General features: G+C 42.9%; 1 protein-coding gene across 2 annotated transcripts; it reads right to left on the bottom strand.

The window, feature by feature from the left end:
- Positions 1-591: 591 nt before the first annotated feature.
- Positions 592-18,207, bottom strand: MTG1 (mitochondrial ribosome associated GTPase 1). Of its 2 annotated transcripts, none has more exons than XM_069071275.1 (11): positions 17,944-18,207; positions 15,410-15,476; positions 14,284-14,386; positions 9,682-9,762; positions 8,749-8,805; positions 8,294-8,384; positions 7,146-7,207; positions 4,847-4,943; positions 4,475-4,556; positions 1,750-1,862; positions 592-1,123 (listed from the first exon to the last, which is right to left on the bottom strand). In XM_069071275.1, the coding sequence occupies exons 1-11, from the start codon at positions 18,053-18,055 to the stop codon at positions 981-983; spliced, it is 1,008 nt and encodes a 335-aa protein (XP_068927376.1). In that variant the 5' UTR covers positions 18,056-18,207; the 3' UTR covers positions 592-980. The 2 variants fall into 2 exon arrangements, with proteins under 2 accessions (XP_068927376.1, XP_068927377.1); XM_069071276.1 differs by lacking the exon at positions 17,944-18,207 and adding an exon at positions 16,690-16,772.
- Positions 18,208-19,149: the final 942 nt, after the last annotated feature.

Below are 19,149 nucleotides of genomic sequence, written 5' to 3' on the forward strand. Positions count from 1 at the left end.
CTTACAAGTTACTCTACTTGACATATGACTTGTATATATGGCTTATTGTTACAACAATGGAATCACTTCAGCTGGACTCCCTCCCTACAACACAAGATGGATGGCAGCTGTTCTTGTATTAAAACATAAGGTATTTTTCAACCAGATTTGTTCAAGTTTTAATTTTTGTTTTGAAAGTAATGTGAAAATAAACCACTATATTAGAAAGCTGATTTTTTTCTCAAACAATGGAATATCTGGAATACTACAACTGAGACCATGAACAGCAAGCTCCTAACAATAAATTTTTGTAAATACCTGGCTAGGAACATTTCAAACTAGTGTTTTTCCTAAGCAAGGACTTAACACATTTTGGAACCAAGCTGTGGGTGGTGCAAAAGTGGTTAGCCAAGAAAATGATCATTTAAGTGGTGGTTCACAAGAATAAATGTTGGGATTGCTGCTCTAAGTTCTACTTTTGATAAAGTGACAACTCTTTGGCCTGGCGTATAGCTGCTTTAGATGGTAATCAAAATCTCTGACAAGTGAAATTCAACTAAATAAAAAAAAACAGCTTTTCCCCCAGCTGGTTGACAATGTATCAGAGAAGGGTTTTTTTTTTTTTAATATTCCTTTATTATACATAGTAGGAAAAGGCTGAGTTACTGAAGTTACATAGTACCTGAAAGAGATTCAATGCTTATCCCATTCATGGGCCCTAGCCCTGAAAATATAGTTGTCGTTGATCTAGGGAGAAATCATGAGCTATGCTTTATTATTCTGCCAAGACATGATGAAAGTCAATGCCAAGCCCTCAGATGACTCCAAAGACGGTGGCTCTTCTTGGACTTGAGTTTCAGAGTTTCACCCTTAGAGCTAGAAGGGACCTCTATTCCAACTCCCTCATTTTACAAATGAGGAAAATGAGAGCAAACAAGGAAAGCGACTTGCCTGGGGCCACACAGGGAGGAGGAGTAGAAAAGAATGTTCACTGCTCAGGCTCAGGAGTCAGAATCATTGTCTGCCCGAGGCTCTTCAAGGATGGCAGTGTCAAACATCACCTGACCCAGCACCCCACTTCGGAAGCTTCGAATGAAGTCATAGGCTGCTGCAGAATAGTTAGGCTGAATTACATTAACATTACCTATGAGGTGAAAACATATTTTAAGTCAGTTATATTCTGACCTCTAAAAGAGCCCAAGACCCAAAGCCCAAGACAGCCAAATGAAATGATGTCACTGTTGAGAATTTTTTTGTGGGGGGCAGGAGTTCCCAAACAAGCAAGATTGAGTGTACCTTGTTATACAGACTGTGAGATAAACCTGCCTGGTTCTTGAGGAAGTTGCCCGCATCTTTAAAAGCCATGCCCTTGCACATCTTCTTCTTCCCTTTCCTCTCTCCCTTCCCACTTTTATTCTTACCCGCTCTTCCTATATCCTTTCCAATTCTTTCTTTTTCCTTCTTATGGGTTACCAAAGACATTCATAGCACTTCTTAGTTCTGCTGTAGAACTTGAGACTAGAAAGTCCCTGTATTCACAAGAACCTCTTTTTATCTATCCACCCCCTCAAGTGTTTAAAGGAAGGATGAGACCCACCCTGCATGGCCTGCTCTCAACCCACAGCCTCCCTGCCACTGAGAGGCTCCTATAAAAAAAATAGGAGGTTGGTTCCCTTCCTGCTCTTGGAAAGGTAGAGATACCGTCACTGAATGACTTAAAAGTGCCTCTGGGACCCAATCTTCACCAGCCTGCATCCTCTGAGGACTCACCAGTCCCAGTGAGCATTTTCACTTTGTGGACCTTCTTGAGTTTAATAGCAATCCTTTTCAGCACGCTTTGTATATCATCACAAGCTTCCCCCAGGTCATAATGTTCCACATACCTATAAAATCCAGAACCCCAAATCCAGATATAAATATTTAAGAACTCAATAAAAATAGCTCCACAAAGCAGCAGCTGTTCAAAAAACATGCTTTAAAGAAATAAAACTCCTTCATGAAAAGGTCAGTGTTCAGGAATTAACACTGTTCAGAACTACTTTATATAACACAAAATCACAGAAATTCAGGACAGGAAGATTCTCCAGAATCACCTGATGAACATCTCATCCAGGAGACCACTTAGCCCTTGAGGACCATAAGAAGGGGAAACACATGGACTCACAAAGCAGTCCATTTTTTCCATGCTGAGGTGTCCAGCTGTCAGGAGAGAGGTAACATGGCATGATGGGTACAAAACTGGCCTCCAGGTAGGCAGATGCTTGCTGGCTGTGTAACCCTTAGCAGTCAGGAAGGACTCCTCCCTTCCCAGAACTCCAGGCATCCTGCTACATCTAAGCATCACATAGCATCTCTGCTTTAGTAGAGTTAGCTAAATAGGAGTTCCTTAGACCAATTAAATAACAGGTCTAATAATCTCCCAGAACTCCCCTTAGGAAGTTTTTCCCTAAGGCAAACCAAAATCTGCCCCTGCAGCTTATACAAAGTGTTTGCTCTTGCAATGGCAAGCACAGTAGTTCACACCTTGTTTCTGCTACTGAATTAACACCTTGTTTCAGTTCAAGTTTCTTTTGAGTCTTGTATCAAGTGTGTTAAGAAAAAGAACATGTGAATCCCACAACTTGTGAACCCTAGAACTCATGAACTCCTGCAACAGGAAGGGGAAGAGCTAATGACCATACATATATATATATATATATATATATATAAAGAGAGAGAGAGAGAGAGAGAGAGAGAGAGAGAGAGAGAGAGAGAGAGAGAGAGAGAGGCCCAGACTAGAGACAGCACAATTGAGAAGAGGACTCTTGTGGTGGCAGTCAAGAAGGAGAAAACTTGTGGTATCCCAGAACTCTGTTTGTCTGCTCTGTGTGTGTTGATGTTTGTTTCTGATACTTTGTACAGAAGCCCTGGGACCTTAGTGGAAGCCCTGAAAGAGGATTTTCTGGTTGTATGTTTACAGAAGTCCTGGAGGAGAGTTTTGGAGGTCCTGGGACTTTACTAATGATTTGTGCTGAACTCTTGGACCTTGTTTGATTTCATAGGCAGATAGTGAATTGATGACGGTGCCAGCAATGTGTATGAATATTATTGTGGCTCTGTCAAGCTTTGTCTTCCCAGAAACAGAACTGTGAAGGACTTGAGGTGGACTGGACCCTGCAAACTTCAATATGGAATGGGAACTGGACAAGGAGCTGGACAAGAAACTGGGAGCTGCCTGCCTTTGAACCCAGGTGAAAGGTGGATGGATTCAGATAGGAGCTGGGACCATGAAAGAGGAACCGTGGAAGCTGGGAGCCAGCCTCGAGTCAAGATGAAAGAAAACTTTACTTGGATACTGTGTACTGACTGAGATTATGATTTACTGTGACCTAGGAGTGGAGAACTTTGACTTTTGTACTTTGTGATTGACTAAATGAATGTGCTTTGCTTAAAACTATGTGACCACTCTGGAGAAAACTACACGGCCATTTTAGTGTTGTGAACACTGTGAATGAATGTACTTTGTTTTCTGTGAATGTTTTGCTCTGATTTTTTATTGAATAAATAGAGTTCACTATACTGTGTAATCAGAACCTTGAAGCTGTTCACAGAAGCAATCCTCTGGAAAGCTGCTCCTGCGTGGCTTTATAGTTCTGCCCTCAGGGAATAAGAAGAACAAATGCAGCTTCTCCTCCACATGACAGCCCTGACTGAGACTCATGACTGAGGTCAGACTGCCATTGCTCTTCCCCTCCGCTCCCCCTCCCCGAACAGTCTATTCTCAAGGACATGCCTTCCCAGTCCTTGGTCATCATCTATAAATATCCTTCCTAAAAAGTGGGTCTCAGAACTGAAACCTGTACTTCAGATGTACTGTGACCAAAGCAACACCCAGCAGGACTGTCCCCTCCTACTCCTGCACAATAAGCCTCCCTCGCAGCAGCCAGAGTACAGGAGCTTTTTCAGCTGCTGATTCATACTGAGCTTGCAGGCCACCAAGTACCCAAGTCATTTTCGGATGAACAGCTATCTGGCTGAGCCTTTCCCACAGTGCACTTGCAAAGTTCATTTTTTTATTCCAAACTCAAGATTCTACATTCATCCCTTCTGACTGTCACCTTAGATTTGGTCAGACTCCATATCTTCTCAGAATGTTTTAGGTCCTTACTCTGTCCTCCAATATATTTTCTATCACTCATAGCTTTGTGTCTGGAAAACTTTCCTAATAGAAGCTATACAAAAGTGAAGTGGCGTGACCCAGAAGGAAATAAGATTTCCCTTAAATGGAATTCTTTAAGAAGAGGTCAAATAAACACTTATCAAGTATGTTGAAGTAAGGATTCTTTGGAGGGTAAAGTGCAGACTAGACCACTGAGGTGACTTCCAATTTTGAAATTTTGTGATTAAAGATGAGGACAACAAAACCCACAGATGAGATTGAGAAAACTCCCGAAGGTGGTATAATCTTAGACAAATTTAATGTGTGAGTCTGGATAAATGCATTCTATTTACTCACCGGAACTGCTGTTGTTTATTAAGCGTGAAAAGAAGATAATCAGCAATGATATCTTCTCCTACCAAATGGTCCAATATAGTTCCTATGTGAAAAAAAGCAGAGATGAGTCTATGCCATAGAGTGCAGAATTGCTCAAACAAGCTATTAGAAATACATAAAAATCTGTATGGAGAAGAAAGACACAGAGAAGCTGGCTGGCTAGAGAAGGAGGTGCTCCAGATGAGAAATCACCTCCAGCTCACACCTGTAGAAGCAGCAGAGAACAGAGGAAAAAAAAAGAGACAAGTGCAGTCAATTTGGCTACATTTCAATGTAACACATAGAAATGGGGGTGGAGGGGAAATACTAGAGAGCAATTTAGGCACAGCTCACCACAGGTGGCAAGCTTCAGTCCAGTCTCTACATCCTGGATCCGTGGAGCAAGCACGCCGGGAGTATCCAGCAGGAACATCAAAGGTCGCTCACATACCTGGCTGGACACAAACATAATCCATCATCAAGAGAGACAATCAACCAAGAAAGCATAAGCACCTGCTCCATGCCAACCACTGTGCTAACATATGGGAAAAATAATCCCAGGAAGGATGTCTTCTTTACTCTGCCAAAGGTGAAAGCAATAGCCATGGCACTTAAGGCCAACAAGGACCTACAAACTATCAGGCTCATCTTGAAGCTACAAATCTAACTAGTTTAACAGCTGCAAAGTCAGGGTCCTTTTCTTGCTGTTCCATTGACTGAGATAAGTAAAAAGCTTTCTATGATTTTCTTTCTAGTGATTCACTGGTCCTCTTTGAAAATGAAGGACAGGAGCAGCAAGGTGGTGCAATGGATAGAGCACAGGCCCTGGAAGGGAGGGAGGACCAAGTTCAAACCCCACCTCGGACACTTGACACTTGTTGTGTGACCCCAAGCAAGTCACTTAAGGCCAACTGCCTCAAAAAAAAAAAAAAAGAAAGGACAAACAACAGCATCTGGGAAGTGGGATTATACAGGCAACCTCAGAAAATGTATGTAACTGCTCTCAGCTTCCTAGAGAAAGATATTGGGGAAATAGCATTCACATCAACTTCATGGCTGATATTAATCTATGGTTTTACTGGTATTGGTATTCCCTCTAACAGGTGAATTACTGGACCCCTTGGCTTAGATGGCCTAGATACACAGTCAAGGAAGCTGAAAAATTCATTTGCCTACAACTAGCCCAGTGATAAGCCTGTCTGAAATCAGCTAGGCTGGTCCTCAGTCAACAAATAAAGATGCTGTCACTGGGCTCATACTCCAAACCCTGCCAGACTGGTAAGCTATGCCCAAGCTCATACTCTACTTGGCCTATTTCTCAAGAACCCAACAACCAAAGTCACAAAGAAGCATCAGGGTAAGGCTTTGGTGGCACCTGATTATGACAATAACAGAACCACTCAGATTCTCTAATGGAGCTCTAATGTGAGCTCCCCGACACAAGTCATTTCCTCCAAAGACAAAGATCACAGCCCATCTTTGCCTGCTGACTCTGGTCAACTCTTACTGGTGCCCTCCCTCCTGTAAGTTCATCCCACCCAGTCTGATAGAGACCATGCTCAATTTCACTTCACATCACAAAAAGAGTAGGGGAGGAAATAAATAGCTGGTCCACTGATTACCCCTTACTCTCACTCATCCTTTCTTTTGTTCAAGAAAGCAGAGATTTGGGAAGGAATTAACTGTTAATACTAGAGAGGCAGCAAGATGTCATGACTAGAAAGTTGGCCTTACAGCCAGGAAGACCTGAGTTCAAGTCTTCTTTCCACTCCCACCCCCCCACCCAACACATCCCAGCAGTGGGAACCTGTGGGCAAATCACTCTCAATGCTCTTGATAACAAAGACTGTAAATTACAGAGAAAATGTCAAAGTGTCCTCATCTGGGAGTTCCAATGAAATCAAGGCCTACTGCCTATCCACTGAGAACATCACACTGGATACTCTGCTAAAGAATGCACCCTTTCATTTACTTTCAAACTCAGCCAAGCAGATGAGAGTTGGCCTTGGGTTCTCTGCCTAAGATTCTAAAGCACACCCTACACCTGTGGCAGGTAACACCAGCATTATTCCCAAATTACAAATGAGAAATCTGAAAACTCAGAGGAAGGGAAGTGAAGGCACAGGTTCCTGTCCCACAGCTCAAAGCTCTCTGCACTGTAAATTTTGCTAGGTTACTGTGGATTCTTCTTAGTACTCCAGGGACTAAATCCCTTTGTATGCACCTTAAACTAAATTCTGCTCCAGAATTTACCATTCAGGCAAAGTTCTAGCACATTATAATCTAAGTTTTACAACTGCAGGAATAGAGACAAAGAATATTTAAGCTACAGGCTCAATGACTGGACTAGGAATAAAACATATCTTCAGCCTGATGGATTCCATAGCTATGCATTGTAAAGCACTATGTTGAACAAAGTCCAACATGGTTTCTGCATTAAAGGGTCATAAAAGAAAGGTCTCAAGTTCTACAGGATGGAACTCATTATTTACCTTCATCATTTTCATCATATTCTGAGAAAAATATAAAGATTTGCTTCCCAATTAATTTTTTTTTTAATTAAGGCAGCAAAAAACAGCTCCCCTTCTACTTCTAAGGAGATCAAGAAAGGAATGATTTGGATTTTCTGCCCCTACAGTCATATATACACTACCTGAATTTTGGACATAACTGCTTTTGTGATGCCAGGATGACCACCCACTCGAGAGGCTTTTCCTATCAGAGAAAAAGATAGTCAAGTTCATAGCAAACTCATAATGTAGTCTAGAAATTAAATTCAATGCCACAAACATTTATAAAGAGCCTGGTAAAGCTGAACACAGTGCAAGATTGACTATCTAGAATATAAACTATCCAATGAGCAGTGAAACCCTTCCCTGCACCCATCCCCATACACTGAATCAGGAATGGGGGAAGATGCCCAGGGACTTGGGTCTCAGAAGCCCCAAAGCAGATTTCTTGGCTCTGAAATTTGTACCAAAAGTTTAAAAAGTTTTGATTCATTTGTTGAATGGCTATCACGTGACTAGAATAGTACTGCTCTTCCAGAATGCTGAAAACCCCCTCAAGTTCTGTAAACGGAATTTTAATTTCAAGAGTGTAAAAGACCTCAAATTTCTGATGTGCTACAGCTACATCCCAGTTAACGGCTGCCGTAACAAGCAAGTTAGGACCAAGAGTGAGGTTAAAAATGTAGCATGACTAGAAAGGACATCAATTTTCTTGTGATGGACCCTTGATGGTAGTTTCAAAAAGACAATTCCAAATGTGAGCAATGGAAACAAATTTCTCTGGAATAACCATATGGGCTCCCAAGGAAACAACTCTGAAGGATGGTCCCGAGGCTGTGAAAGTTCTGTAGGGTCCACAGTACTTTGGATGATTCAGTTCAGTTTGCTTTAAATATATATCAATTAAAGGAATCATCAAAACTTGCAAAAAAAATTCTCATTTTATAAATAGAAAAATATACAAATGGAAATTTTTTGCTCAAGATCAAATATAAAGCTAAGAGAAAACTACAATAGAATGGAAGTCACCCCTCCTAACTCCCTAGGCAATATTAAATCCACTACTACATTAGGCTTTCAGACAGGGCCTTCTTAGTGGAAAAAAAGCAATAGAAGAAATCTCTATGAGTTTTTAGGATATAGTAGTTTTTTCCTTAAGTCAATGGGGAGAAAAATACAAAACAAATCTGCCCTTTTATTTTTTTCCTAGCATAGTCTTCTCTGCTCCCTCAAGTCTGTTTCTCCAAAGGTAAGCAAAAAAAAGCATGAAACTGCACAAAGATGCCAGTACCTTTTTTGAGGTGCTGCCTCCTGAGTGAGTTGATAAGTGAGGACTTGCCCACATTGGGCACACCAATCACCATGATGCAGTACTCCAGGTTCTGTAACAAAGAGCTGAGTAAGAAAGGGAAGCCCAGTACTCCTGCAAGGCAGGCTCCAAGGTCACACTAGATCCTCTTATGCTGATACAAATACCAGAGGAAAGCTAACCTCAAGATCAGTCAAGAATTTAAACGAGGTCATTAATGATACAATAAAAAACCATTCAGGGAGCATTTCAACTCTTTGTTTTTACTGGAAGGACTGAGGGTATTAAATCACCATAATACAGAAGAATACATTTATGCCTGGAAAATGTATTTTCTTTGTGGCCCACACATTTCCAATTATAAGTTTGCCATACGACAGATTCATTACAGAACTCCTCAGCACTCTTACTTCCCAATTTCCACCCTTTCAGCTAACCTCTCCTCGATGATAGCGGTAGCCACTCTCAATCAGTTCAGTAACCACTGGAACAATCTGCCAAAAAAAAAAAAAAGCATTAAAAAAAAATCAAAAAACAAAGGGCTAGAGGGGCGGCTAGGTGACGCAGTGAATAGAACACCATCCCTGTAGTCAGGAGGATCTGAGTTCAAATGTGGCCTCAGACACAACACAAAAACCTGCTGTGTGACCTTGGGCAAGTCACTTAACCCCAACTGCCCTCCAAAAAGCAAACAAAACAAAACAAAAAACAATGGGCTTGATCTTTGGCTACACAGATTAGCAATTTCCTTGCATTTAAGGCTGGGACAATAGTATTTTCTCTCCTCACCATTCCTTAAAGGAACAATCAGTGATGACCTTTTATATCCTGTCTGTTTTCCTACACGGTCTTATTATGAAACTTTTTTTTTTCATTTAAAGGAGCAATGATTTGCAAGCACAGGTCCAGGAGACCTGATTCCATTCTGATCTCCAATCTTTAGGGACAATTTAACTGCTCTGAGCTCTAACCTCACCACTCATAAAATGGGGTAGTACTTCTATCTCATCCAGGATATTTCCTTAGGCTTCAGTAAAATATAAAAATATCATTTAACACAAGAAGAAACAAAGCATGAAATACTCTCTGCCAAAGGAAAATGGACTATTTTCCATATATAGTCTAGAAATCCTCACAACCTGAAGTCCTTATGCTTTGCTCTTTCAATACTTACTAGAGAATGCCTCAGAGAATGATCCTACAGAAGAGACACAGGAGGCATTGGCCCAAGAGATTTATAACAGCTAATAAAGGCAACTGGAAAATCAATACTTAAAACTTGTCCTGAAGATGAGGAAGTCTTACTTTATGTTTTTGTCTATCTTTACAACATTAAATAGAAAGTTACTGAACAGAAGAAAATAAAATACCTGTTTTATGTTTTCATCCTGTAAGCAATCGGTAAAAATTACATTTTTCACTCCTTCTTTGTTCAGGTGTCCCACAATTTTCTAAAAAAGATGAGAGAACTTCATATAAAATAATAAATACAAGTGTCAACAACAGTGTAATCTAATGGAAAAGACTGAGGAACTGGGTTTATATGGAGTGGAGGCTCTGCCACCACCTTCAGCATGACCACAGTCAGGTCAATCCATCTCTTTGGCTCTCTGCCTTATCTGCAAAATGAGGTTGGTTTCTTCCAGTATGAAAATCAGTTGATTCCATTCAACTTCAGATAGAACTTCTCACATAAGGCAAGTGTTCCCATGAAGATCAGAAGTGACACAAGGACATTGTCAAGGTGTCTCTGAAGAACTCTGGGATCAAGTGCGAGACACGGGAGACACTGGCACAGGACCGCACAACATGACATGCCCACATCAAAGAAGGCACTGTGCTGTATAAGCAAAGCAGAATTGCAGTAGCTCAAAAGAGACAAGAGATGTGCAAATTTAGAGACATTGCCATGCTAAATGTTCAAATGCCTGACCTGCGGTAGAGTCTTCTGAGCTCAAATTGCTCTGATCAGCCACAGTCAGACACCCTGTACTTTGACCTTGACATAGTGATGCCATTTTGGTCCTTTTCAAGAATGAAGAACAATAACCAGCAACTGGATAGAATTAGTACTTTTGTATATTTTCACAAACTCTGAGAGCACCAAAATCATCCTTAAACTCTGACCCACCTCAATTTGCAAAGCAATGTGTAGGTTACAGTAAAGGTCTAAAATGTTTCGAATGTCAGCATCAGCTAACAAATTTTGACATGAGTCATATTCAGCAGCTATGCTTAAGATGTCCAAAATATGTTTCCCCAGATATTGCTGACCTCAATCATGAGTAACACTTATCCAGACAATGTGAGGAGAGAGCCTTCTTTTATTTCAGTAATTAGCCACTCAATTCAGTTCCTATTGAAACTTCCACTACATTAACATATATACATTTCAAAGTTATTAGTCCCATTCTCTTATTTTAATATACAAAAACCACCTTGTCCTCCTGTCATTCTGGCCACTGACCTGAACGTTTCTGTTTTCCTGCTTTAGTATGGGACCCAGAAGGGTGGGTTGAGCAGATTTAAAACCAGTCTTGGTCCTATACTCCTTCCCAGAAGCAAAGCTCTGGCTATGCCAGGCTAGTGGAGAACAAGGAAGTTCTATTTCTCCCTTGAAGCCCCCTCTAGGAAACATGGACACATTCTTTTTTCTGTGAGTTTCAAGGATGACACTGCTGTCCTGCATCAGAAGAGAGGACCAGGGATCTGGTATTCCACCCTCCCTCACTAGAGCAAAGAAGCTTGTTGTGCCAGCGTCAGTTTAAGCAGTGAGAATACTCAGAAACTTCAAATAAAAAAGCATTTGATAAGAGGGACACAAAGTACTAAAGTACTAAACAAAGTACTAAAACCTAGCTCCCTTCTCAGGGTAGAGGGGATGGTGACTCCCAGAACACATCATTGTGCACATTTTCAGTCAGTCACTCAACTGGGTATTTTCCCTGGTTTTTCTTTATACAGAGAGCTAACATTTTCTACAACAAAGGACTTTAAATATGTTATCTCACCTGATTCTCCATAACAACCCTATAAAGTAGGTGCTATTGTTATCCTCATTTTACAAAGGAGGAAACTGAGGCTGAGAGATAAAGTGACTTGCCCAGGATGACCCAGCCAGGAAGTGTCTGAAGCAGCAGCATGCACACTCAGCTCTTCCTGACTAGGGCCAGGGCTCTCTCCACCGCCCTCCCAGCTGCCAAGGCACGGAAAGGGTGGTCTTCTTATTCCCTCCACCTCCCACTAACTGTGATGTGAAAACAAAGGGCAGGTACTAATATGCAACCAAAGCTGCAAATGTGAGGACTTAGAAGTGGTCAGCACACTGGCTGTTCTCAGGGAACTGGTAACTGCTTTGTGCTGCACAGCAGGGATGCTTCTGATTCTTAGTTAAGATGCATGCACAGTTGGGGTGAGGGTCACATGATGCAAAATGCCATCAAAACCCAAAAGTTGGGTCTTTAATTTCCAAAATGAGCAATAATAGCGTGGGTTTGTGCTTTAATGTTAGCCTAGAAAAGGCTGCAGCTGAAAGCCACAAGCTTAGGCTTTATGCATTTCAGAGGTTACACAATGGCCGGAGCAATCTGAAACCTATGATTGCCTCTGAACGTCAAACAAGAGGCATTCTGCATTGTTAGTAACTTAGCAAAATATCCAGATGCTGTTTCGAAAGAAATCTTGCTCTTTGTTAAGCTGAAAAGAAACACAAAGTGAAACATTTCAAAACAAAGTAACACTGCAGAAATGTTCCTGGATGCCCTGGCTTCTGGGCCACAGACCAACAGGAAGAACCAAGCGGCTGCAAGCAGCACAGGAAGAGTGTCTGCAATTAAGGGGATCTGGGTTCACATCCCACCTCTCATGATCACTACATGAATCACCTTTCATAAGTCACTTAACTTCCTGGGCCTCAGTTAAAAAATGGGGGTCTCTTCTAATTGCAGATCTATGATCACAGCGTCCCACAGAGGGGGATTCTGGTCCTGACCAGTGGTCCTCAGCCACTAGTTCACTGCGCATCCTGGGGAAAGTCACTCCCTAGGCCTTGCTTCTATTTCACCTGCAAAATGATGATGTAATCGTTTCCTTTTAGCTTAAAAATTCTCTGATTTCATTAAAGGACTTCAACATGATTGAAGCTGAAAGAACACAGAATAGATTTGGAAAGTCACAGAAATGAAAGATCTAGTCATTTCAAGTTTCCATGGTTCCCTCAATGGTTCCCTGCTGTTTAACATGAAAATTCCCATTTCTTAATCTACCCATTAAAGGCCTTAAAGTGTCTGGCACCAACCATCCTTTCCAAGCTATGGAAACCTGCTTCCATGTGCTTTCTACTCAAGCCAAACTGGACTATTTTTTGACCAACATACAGGTACCATACTCTCCCATCCCATACTCTCTCTGGGTATTGGAATCAAATAAATAACACCATGGCTTTTGAAAAGGGCAGGCTACCTGACTGCCCTATGGTTCTGCTTACCATCCCTATCTGTTATATTTGTATCCTCGGCACTTAGCAAGAGGCCTGGCATGTCATAAATACTCAATAAACGTTTTTCAATCATTCATTTATGCTTTCTTTAAGCTGCTTCCTATACCTGCAACAGCTCTTCCCATCCCCAACTTACTGAATTCCCATCTGTACTATGAGTCCAACTGAAATGACACCTTTCCTTTCATACCTCATATATCTAAAGATACTATTTTGTATTAAAGTTAGTATTTAATGTCATATCCCCTACTTGGCCATAATTTCCACTGGAGTAGGGACTGTATCTTATCTCCACCTTGTATTTCTCTCAGCACCTATTTAATAATAAAAGTTTTCCAAACTGTGGAATTCACAAATAATTGGGGCTTTATGCAAATACCTCCTGTAATAGGAAATTGTCTCCCAGGTCAATACACTCCTAAAGAAGTTATAGTCTGGGGGGTGGCTAGGTGGCCCAGGAGTCAGGAGGACCTGAGTTCAAATCCAGCCTTAGATACCTGACACACTAGCCATGTGACTTTGGGCAAGTCACTTAACCGCAATTGCCCTCCACAAAGCAAAAAGAAAAAGTTATAGTCTGTGGAACCTGCATCCTTTTTGCTGTCCCCAAACACATGACCTGCAGCCGATTCCTATTCCTCATGACAGTTCTCCACAAATCTCAAGTCTCACCACACCCTTCTCTGTCTTCCCAGGATGGTCACTCCGCCTCCCCTTCCTCTCAACCCCCCACATTCTTGGAAGTTCCTCATGTGCCATGATTTTGCTTCCTCTCACCATCCTGGCTCTTTTCAACTGGACACGCACCATCTCATTACCGACCCTCTAAAAATGTGAGATTTAGAACTGGACAGAATGCTAAAGGGGCGGTCTGGCTGGGGCTGAGCGTAATGATGCTACTTCTCCCCTTGATTTAGATATTCTTCGATTACCATCTTATCTGTCACAGCTGGTAAGGCTGCATTCTACTGTACTAATGAAGGCACCAAGTCAGGAACACCTTGGATAAGCTGTGATGCTCCCACTGGCCCTATCTACTGACTCAGGAAGCAAGAAAATACAGGACTGGTGGCAAAAGATGCCACATGTCTTCATTTTCATAAGGTCTCTCCAAACACATGAGGCTTCTGAGGCTCCATCATATTTGTGTTATCACAGGAATAACTCATTTTATGAAAAAAAAATGAGTTGTTCTTGTGTTAAAAACAAATGCAATAAAATGGGTTCCTGAGAAGTTATATGCAAATCAGATAGATTTTGGAAAATGGAATCCATATTTGAAAAGCACCATGGAAGTCTACTATTTGAAGAAACAATAAAGATCGTTTTGAAAGACTCTTGGTAAATCAAATATTTGCTCTCTAAACTATTACTTGCATAAATCCATTCTACACTTGCTTAAAAAGCAGACAAGGAGAAACTTTAAGGAATGGCAAATAACAGTGCAGAAGAGGACTATAAATCAGGTCCATACCTGTTTCTCTTTAAGATCTGCCAAATCCATTTTGTTAAGTACAAGCAGGTGAGGCTTAATTCCAAGAGTTTCCTGAAACAAAGGGTTTCGACCAGATAATGGAATGTTTCAAAATTAAGGGAAAAGTTCTTGAAAACACTTAAGATATTTCCAGACACATAAATTCCTTCTCATTCGGTTATACAAGAAATGGGCTGCTTCTTCTGAAACTCTCCAAAAGGCAAGATACAGGGAAGACAAAACCCCCAGTGTAGTTTCAGTACTCAAACTAGCACATTCCTCCCTACTGGCAACATAACCAATGGCCTTTCAATACTGTTTTCTGTGGACTGTCATATCATATTGTCAGCTAATATTCTCATCCTTAGCTTAATTAAAGATCATTTGTAAAGGATTCTTCTGAATAAGCATTAAAAAAAGCTAGTTATTCAAAAAGAAACAGTCAGTACTTTAATTAGCATGTGGAATTATTAACTTTGCTTTCCAGTGACAATCAAAATGACAAACAACTATGAGGAAGTTGCCCAAAAGAATCTGTCAGCCCACAAAGGGACAAATTCCATTTGGGCTCTTCTGGCTGAAAAACTTCATTTTGATTTTGTTTCCTCACTCAGTCTCCCTGTTCTGTGGGTAGTTCCAATCAAGCTCTTACAAATGTCAAAATTAATCACATTTGCCCAGAATACACTGGACACCCACCAAGGCAAATGTATGATGGATGACACTGGATTTATTTCCTTCTTTGTCTTCTTTTTTTTTTCTTTTTGGAGGGCAATTGGGGTTAAGTACCTTGCCTAAGGTCACAGGGCTAGTTTTTTTTGTGGGGGTATTAAGCGTCTGAGGCCAGAACCAAACTCAGGTCCTCCTGACTCCAGACTGGTGCTTTATTCCCTGAACCACCTAGCTGCCCCTACTCCCTTCTTCTTAACAACTCACTAGGGACAGTTCTAACTACAGAAAGCTCTAGGAAGCTCACTAGACAAAGAATGCAAATAACTGAGGGCATAAGAAACTTTGAGAGAAACAAAAAAGGGTCAACTGCAAACACTGAAAGATGAATCCAAATGGTTTTCCTGTCCTTTTTCCTGCCAATTCCTCTGGGAGACAATCAGTACTAGAGAAGGATATCCGAGCATCGTGCACTTCAATGATACAATCTACCAGCTTCAGGCTGCTCTGCATCTTCTTGAGACCTGTAAAACACAGAAGATGCTAAGACACAGGAGAAAAAGTTCTGCACCTGGAATCAGATCTGGGTTCAATCCTGCTTCAGAAATGTACAGTTGTGTAACTATGAACAAGTCACTTTACCAATAGCACCTTAGTTCCCATATCTTTTAAATGGAGATATTCCTTACAGTACCCACATAGTACAGTGCCTACAGTACTTCATAGGACATATACCTCATAGGATAGTACTTTGCAAATTCTGAAATCCATAAAAATGCAAGTTATTAATTATTGAGTGCTTTAGGGGTAGCCAGAGAAGATGGAGTGAGAATTTATATTTAACATGAATGGTCACAATACAACAGTGCCTAATATATCATTCATCTGGACAGTACACAAATATACATGAATTTGCATACATTTATTTATCAATTTCCTCTCTGTTTTAGCAGATTTCTATTCAATCTAAAGAAAGACTTCCTAACAATTAAAACTGCTTAAAAGTATAAAGGCCTGCCTTCAAAAGTAATTCGATCTTCAAGTAAGGGCCAGATACCAAGGAAATAACTGAGTACCTAAGAGAAGCATCAAAGCTTTTTGTCGGAGTTGGACTAAAAATACCTCTAAAATCATTAAAAGATTTAATGACTCCACTGTTTTGGGCTATTAAGAAAAACAATGGAAGGTCAGACGCAATGTTAAAAATACTGGCCAGGAAGTAAGATGATTTCAATAAATCTTTCAATAACACCCTCATTTAAAACAAAATGATTATTGCAAAAAGGTTGAAATTCACATACAGTCTCCATGAATCTCCCTGAATATCATTAAGAAGTCGTGCTCGACATGTTTCCCACCTGAAAAAGAGGTGACACACTTCGGGGGTAGAATTAGATGTACATGACATTTCTTGACATGGCCGAGGAGGAAATCTGTTTTGTTCAACTGTGCCTATTTGTTACAAGGGTTTTGTTTTTTCTTTTCTCCAATTCCCAATGAGGAGGTAAGAGGAAGAGAAAATATTTTTAAATGGAAAAAAAAACCTTAAACTTAAAAAAAGTCGTTTGAAGCATGATTAGAATTTACATGAGACTTTCCTTACAACAGTCTCAGAAAGTTCGTGATTCAATTCAACATTTATTAAACCTACTCTATGGGTGTATGGGTGTTTTTTCTAATTAAAGGGGCTAGCCCTTCACACTTCTTAAAGAGGCATCTTCATCGAATGGGTCTTACCTCACTAAGTGAGTAGCTGAAAAGGCCTGAGCCTCAAATGGTCAGGGTCTCCCATTGCATCCTGGGTCTTCTCCAGGTATCCAATGACCATCAGGTCACTGGACCCAGATGGCTCTGGAGAAGAAAGTGAGGCACCCCCACTCAAATCAGTCATGTCACCATTTCCCTGAGGCCCGGGTCCTCCTCGTAAAGGAAGGACAAGGACAACGTGGGGGTGTAAGAGAATACTATGCTTAGCTGGCACCATGAAGGCAATATGTGACCAAGGTGAAACAGGACACTTCTCACCCTCAGAGTTTAAAAACTGGGAGCGGGAGAAAGATGTGCCCGATAATGGCCACACGCAGAACATTCAGTGAGCTCGTTATCTGCCGCCCTTTCCTGCGGGTCACCTTTGCGCAGACCCTCCTGCAGCCTGGCACCACCACCTCTATCCAAGGCCCGATTCAAGCGCCGCCTTCCAGACCACACAAGAAGGAAGCCCATCTCCCCCTCCCCAAATTCCCAGAGCCCTTTATCCCGCCCTCCCCTGGCTCAGTCAGTCATGTCGCCGTCTTCTCGCCGGGCCTCGCACACCCACTAGCGCCCAGCCGCCCGGCACCCAACAGGCACTTAATGAGTGAACTTGATCCGGGCCGCTCTGGGGAAGTCAAAGCTAAGAGGAGGGAAGGGGGAGTCAGTGACAGACGTGGGGCTAGAGGGGGCTTACAGATCACCCGACCACCCCCTCACTTTGCAGGCCTCGAGCGGCCAAGTGACTTGGCCAAGATCTCCAGTAGGGCCGACGGCGGCGCCAGGATACCCACTCCAAACCCCACCCCTCAGCCTAGCCCAAGAGAGGGGTTTATCCCCCAGCAGCATGGCAGCCGCAGGCATGTATTGGAGGCCTGCCTATATTCAGCACCTCTGGTGCCGGGCACTGTGCTAATGAGCGGAGGACTCAGTCTAAAGGGCGGACAAGAGGCAGACCACCACCAACTAGCCAGAGTCGGGATCAACTGGGAGGAGACTCAGAAGAAAGGCAACAGCAATAAGGGGTTTGTTCTGGGTCTTTGCCTCCCAGGGCCTAGCACGGGGTCTCGCGTACACAGTAGGCGCTTAATAAAAGGGTGACAGACTGCACAGGCCGGACGGTTCCTTCTGCGCATGCCCAGATGGAGCGGACTCCTCCTCTGCAGGGGTCAGAGGCCAGAGGGGCTCCAGAGCGGAGGTAGGTGGTGCGACCTCTCTCGGGGCCTCCTCACCGACTCTCACCTTTGGCCATGTGTCCCGGGAACCAGCGCGCCACGTCCTGGCCCGCGAAGGAGAAGCCGCCCCGCCAGGCGGACCCGGCCGCGCTCCTCAGCGCACCCACCGGTACCCTCATGCTGCGATCACCAGGGCCCGTCCCGGGCCCCAGCCGGGACACTTCCTGCCGCGGCGCAGAGCGCGGTCGTCCCTGTTCTCGACGCACACCGGTCCCTTTCGTTCCGCCTTCTGCAGGGGCCGGTCTGGCAGCTGCGCATGCGCCAGGAACTTAGCGAGCTCCTATCCTGGCCCTAGCGGAAGGCCCCACCTACTTCCTTCTCCTTTCCTGGGCCAACAGTGCAGCGGCTCCTCCTACGTCAGAGGGAGGGCGTGAGAGTATGGAACCTGCCAGACCCGTTAGTGGATGTCCACCATATCCCTGTCCTTTTACGGAGGAGGAAACTGACGGGAGTCCCAACCCAGCCTCGCAGACTCTCTAGTGGGCAAGTCACTTCTGCCTCAGTTTCTCCATTTGTAAAATGGGGATAATAATAGCACCTACTTCCCAGGGTTGTGAGGATCAAATGAAACTTTGTTAGTAGCTTTACAAAGTGCTATTAAAAAAAACGCTAGCTTTTCTTTTTAGTACTCCCACTAGCAGTAACAAGCCCTCCCTCCCTTAATTGTTCCCTATTTATCCTGTATGTAGCTCCCTTCGATTGTAAGCTCCTTGAGGGCAAGGAATGTCTTTTTCCCCTTTTTGTATCCCCAGCACTTGGCACGAAGCCTGGAACCTATAGGTGCTCAATAAATGTTTATCAATCAGACCGCAGACACACAATCCAACTGACAGCCTTCCTAGTTTGGTATGGACACTAAGAAGCTTGTGTTCAACTGATGTAGCCTTTAGGAACCCAGGGTCACTTGTTCACAAATGGGAGTGAGAGTCAGTGAGGAGGCCGCGAGAGAGGTCGCACCGCGGACCTCCGCTCTGGAGCCCCTCTGGCCTCTGATCCCTGCAGAGGCGGCCTCGCCGTCTGGGCATGCGCAGAAGGAACCGCCCGGCCGGCCCGTGCAGTCCGGGCCACCCCGTGAGAGGTTGGAATGCAGTGCGACTTTCTGTTGGATCCCCTTAAGTTTCATCTTCGATTCAGCTCACCATTGTAGCTGGGGCAAATTATTTTTAATCTTGACTGCCGCTCATTAACTATTACACACACACATTCACACGCT

Source organism: Petaurus breviceps, unplaced genomic scaffold (assembly GCF_028583685.1).
Source record: "Petaurus breviceps papuanus isolate PSGF00001 unplaced genomic scaffold, PetGlider_PUasm1.0 90825, whole genome shotgun sequence".
NCBI lineage: Eukaryota > Metazoa > Chordata > Mammalia > Diprotodontia > Petauridae > Petaurus > Petaurus breviceps.

Excerpts from the sequence above, each read along its gene's own strand:
- MTG1 (XM_069071275.1), bottom strand. The coding sequence starts at position 18,055 with ATGAGGGTACCGGTGGGTGCGCTGAGGAGCGCGGCCGGGTCCGCCTGG. Across the intron at positions 8,806-9,681 it reads AGGATGAAAACATAAAACAG|ATTGTTCCAGTGGTTACTGA; the intron begins GTATTTTATTTT and ends TTTTTTTGGCAG. Across the intron at positions 4,944-7,145 it reads CAGTTATGTCCAAAATTCAG|GTATGTGAGCGACCTTTGAT; the intron begins GTAGTGTATATA and ends GTGTCCAGCCAG.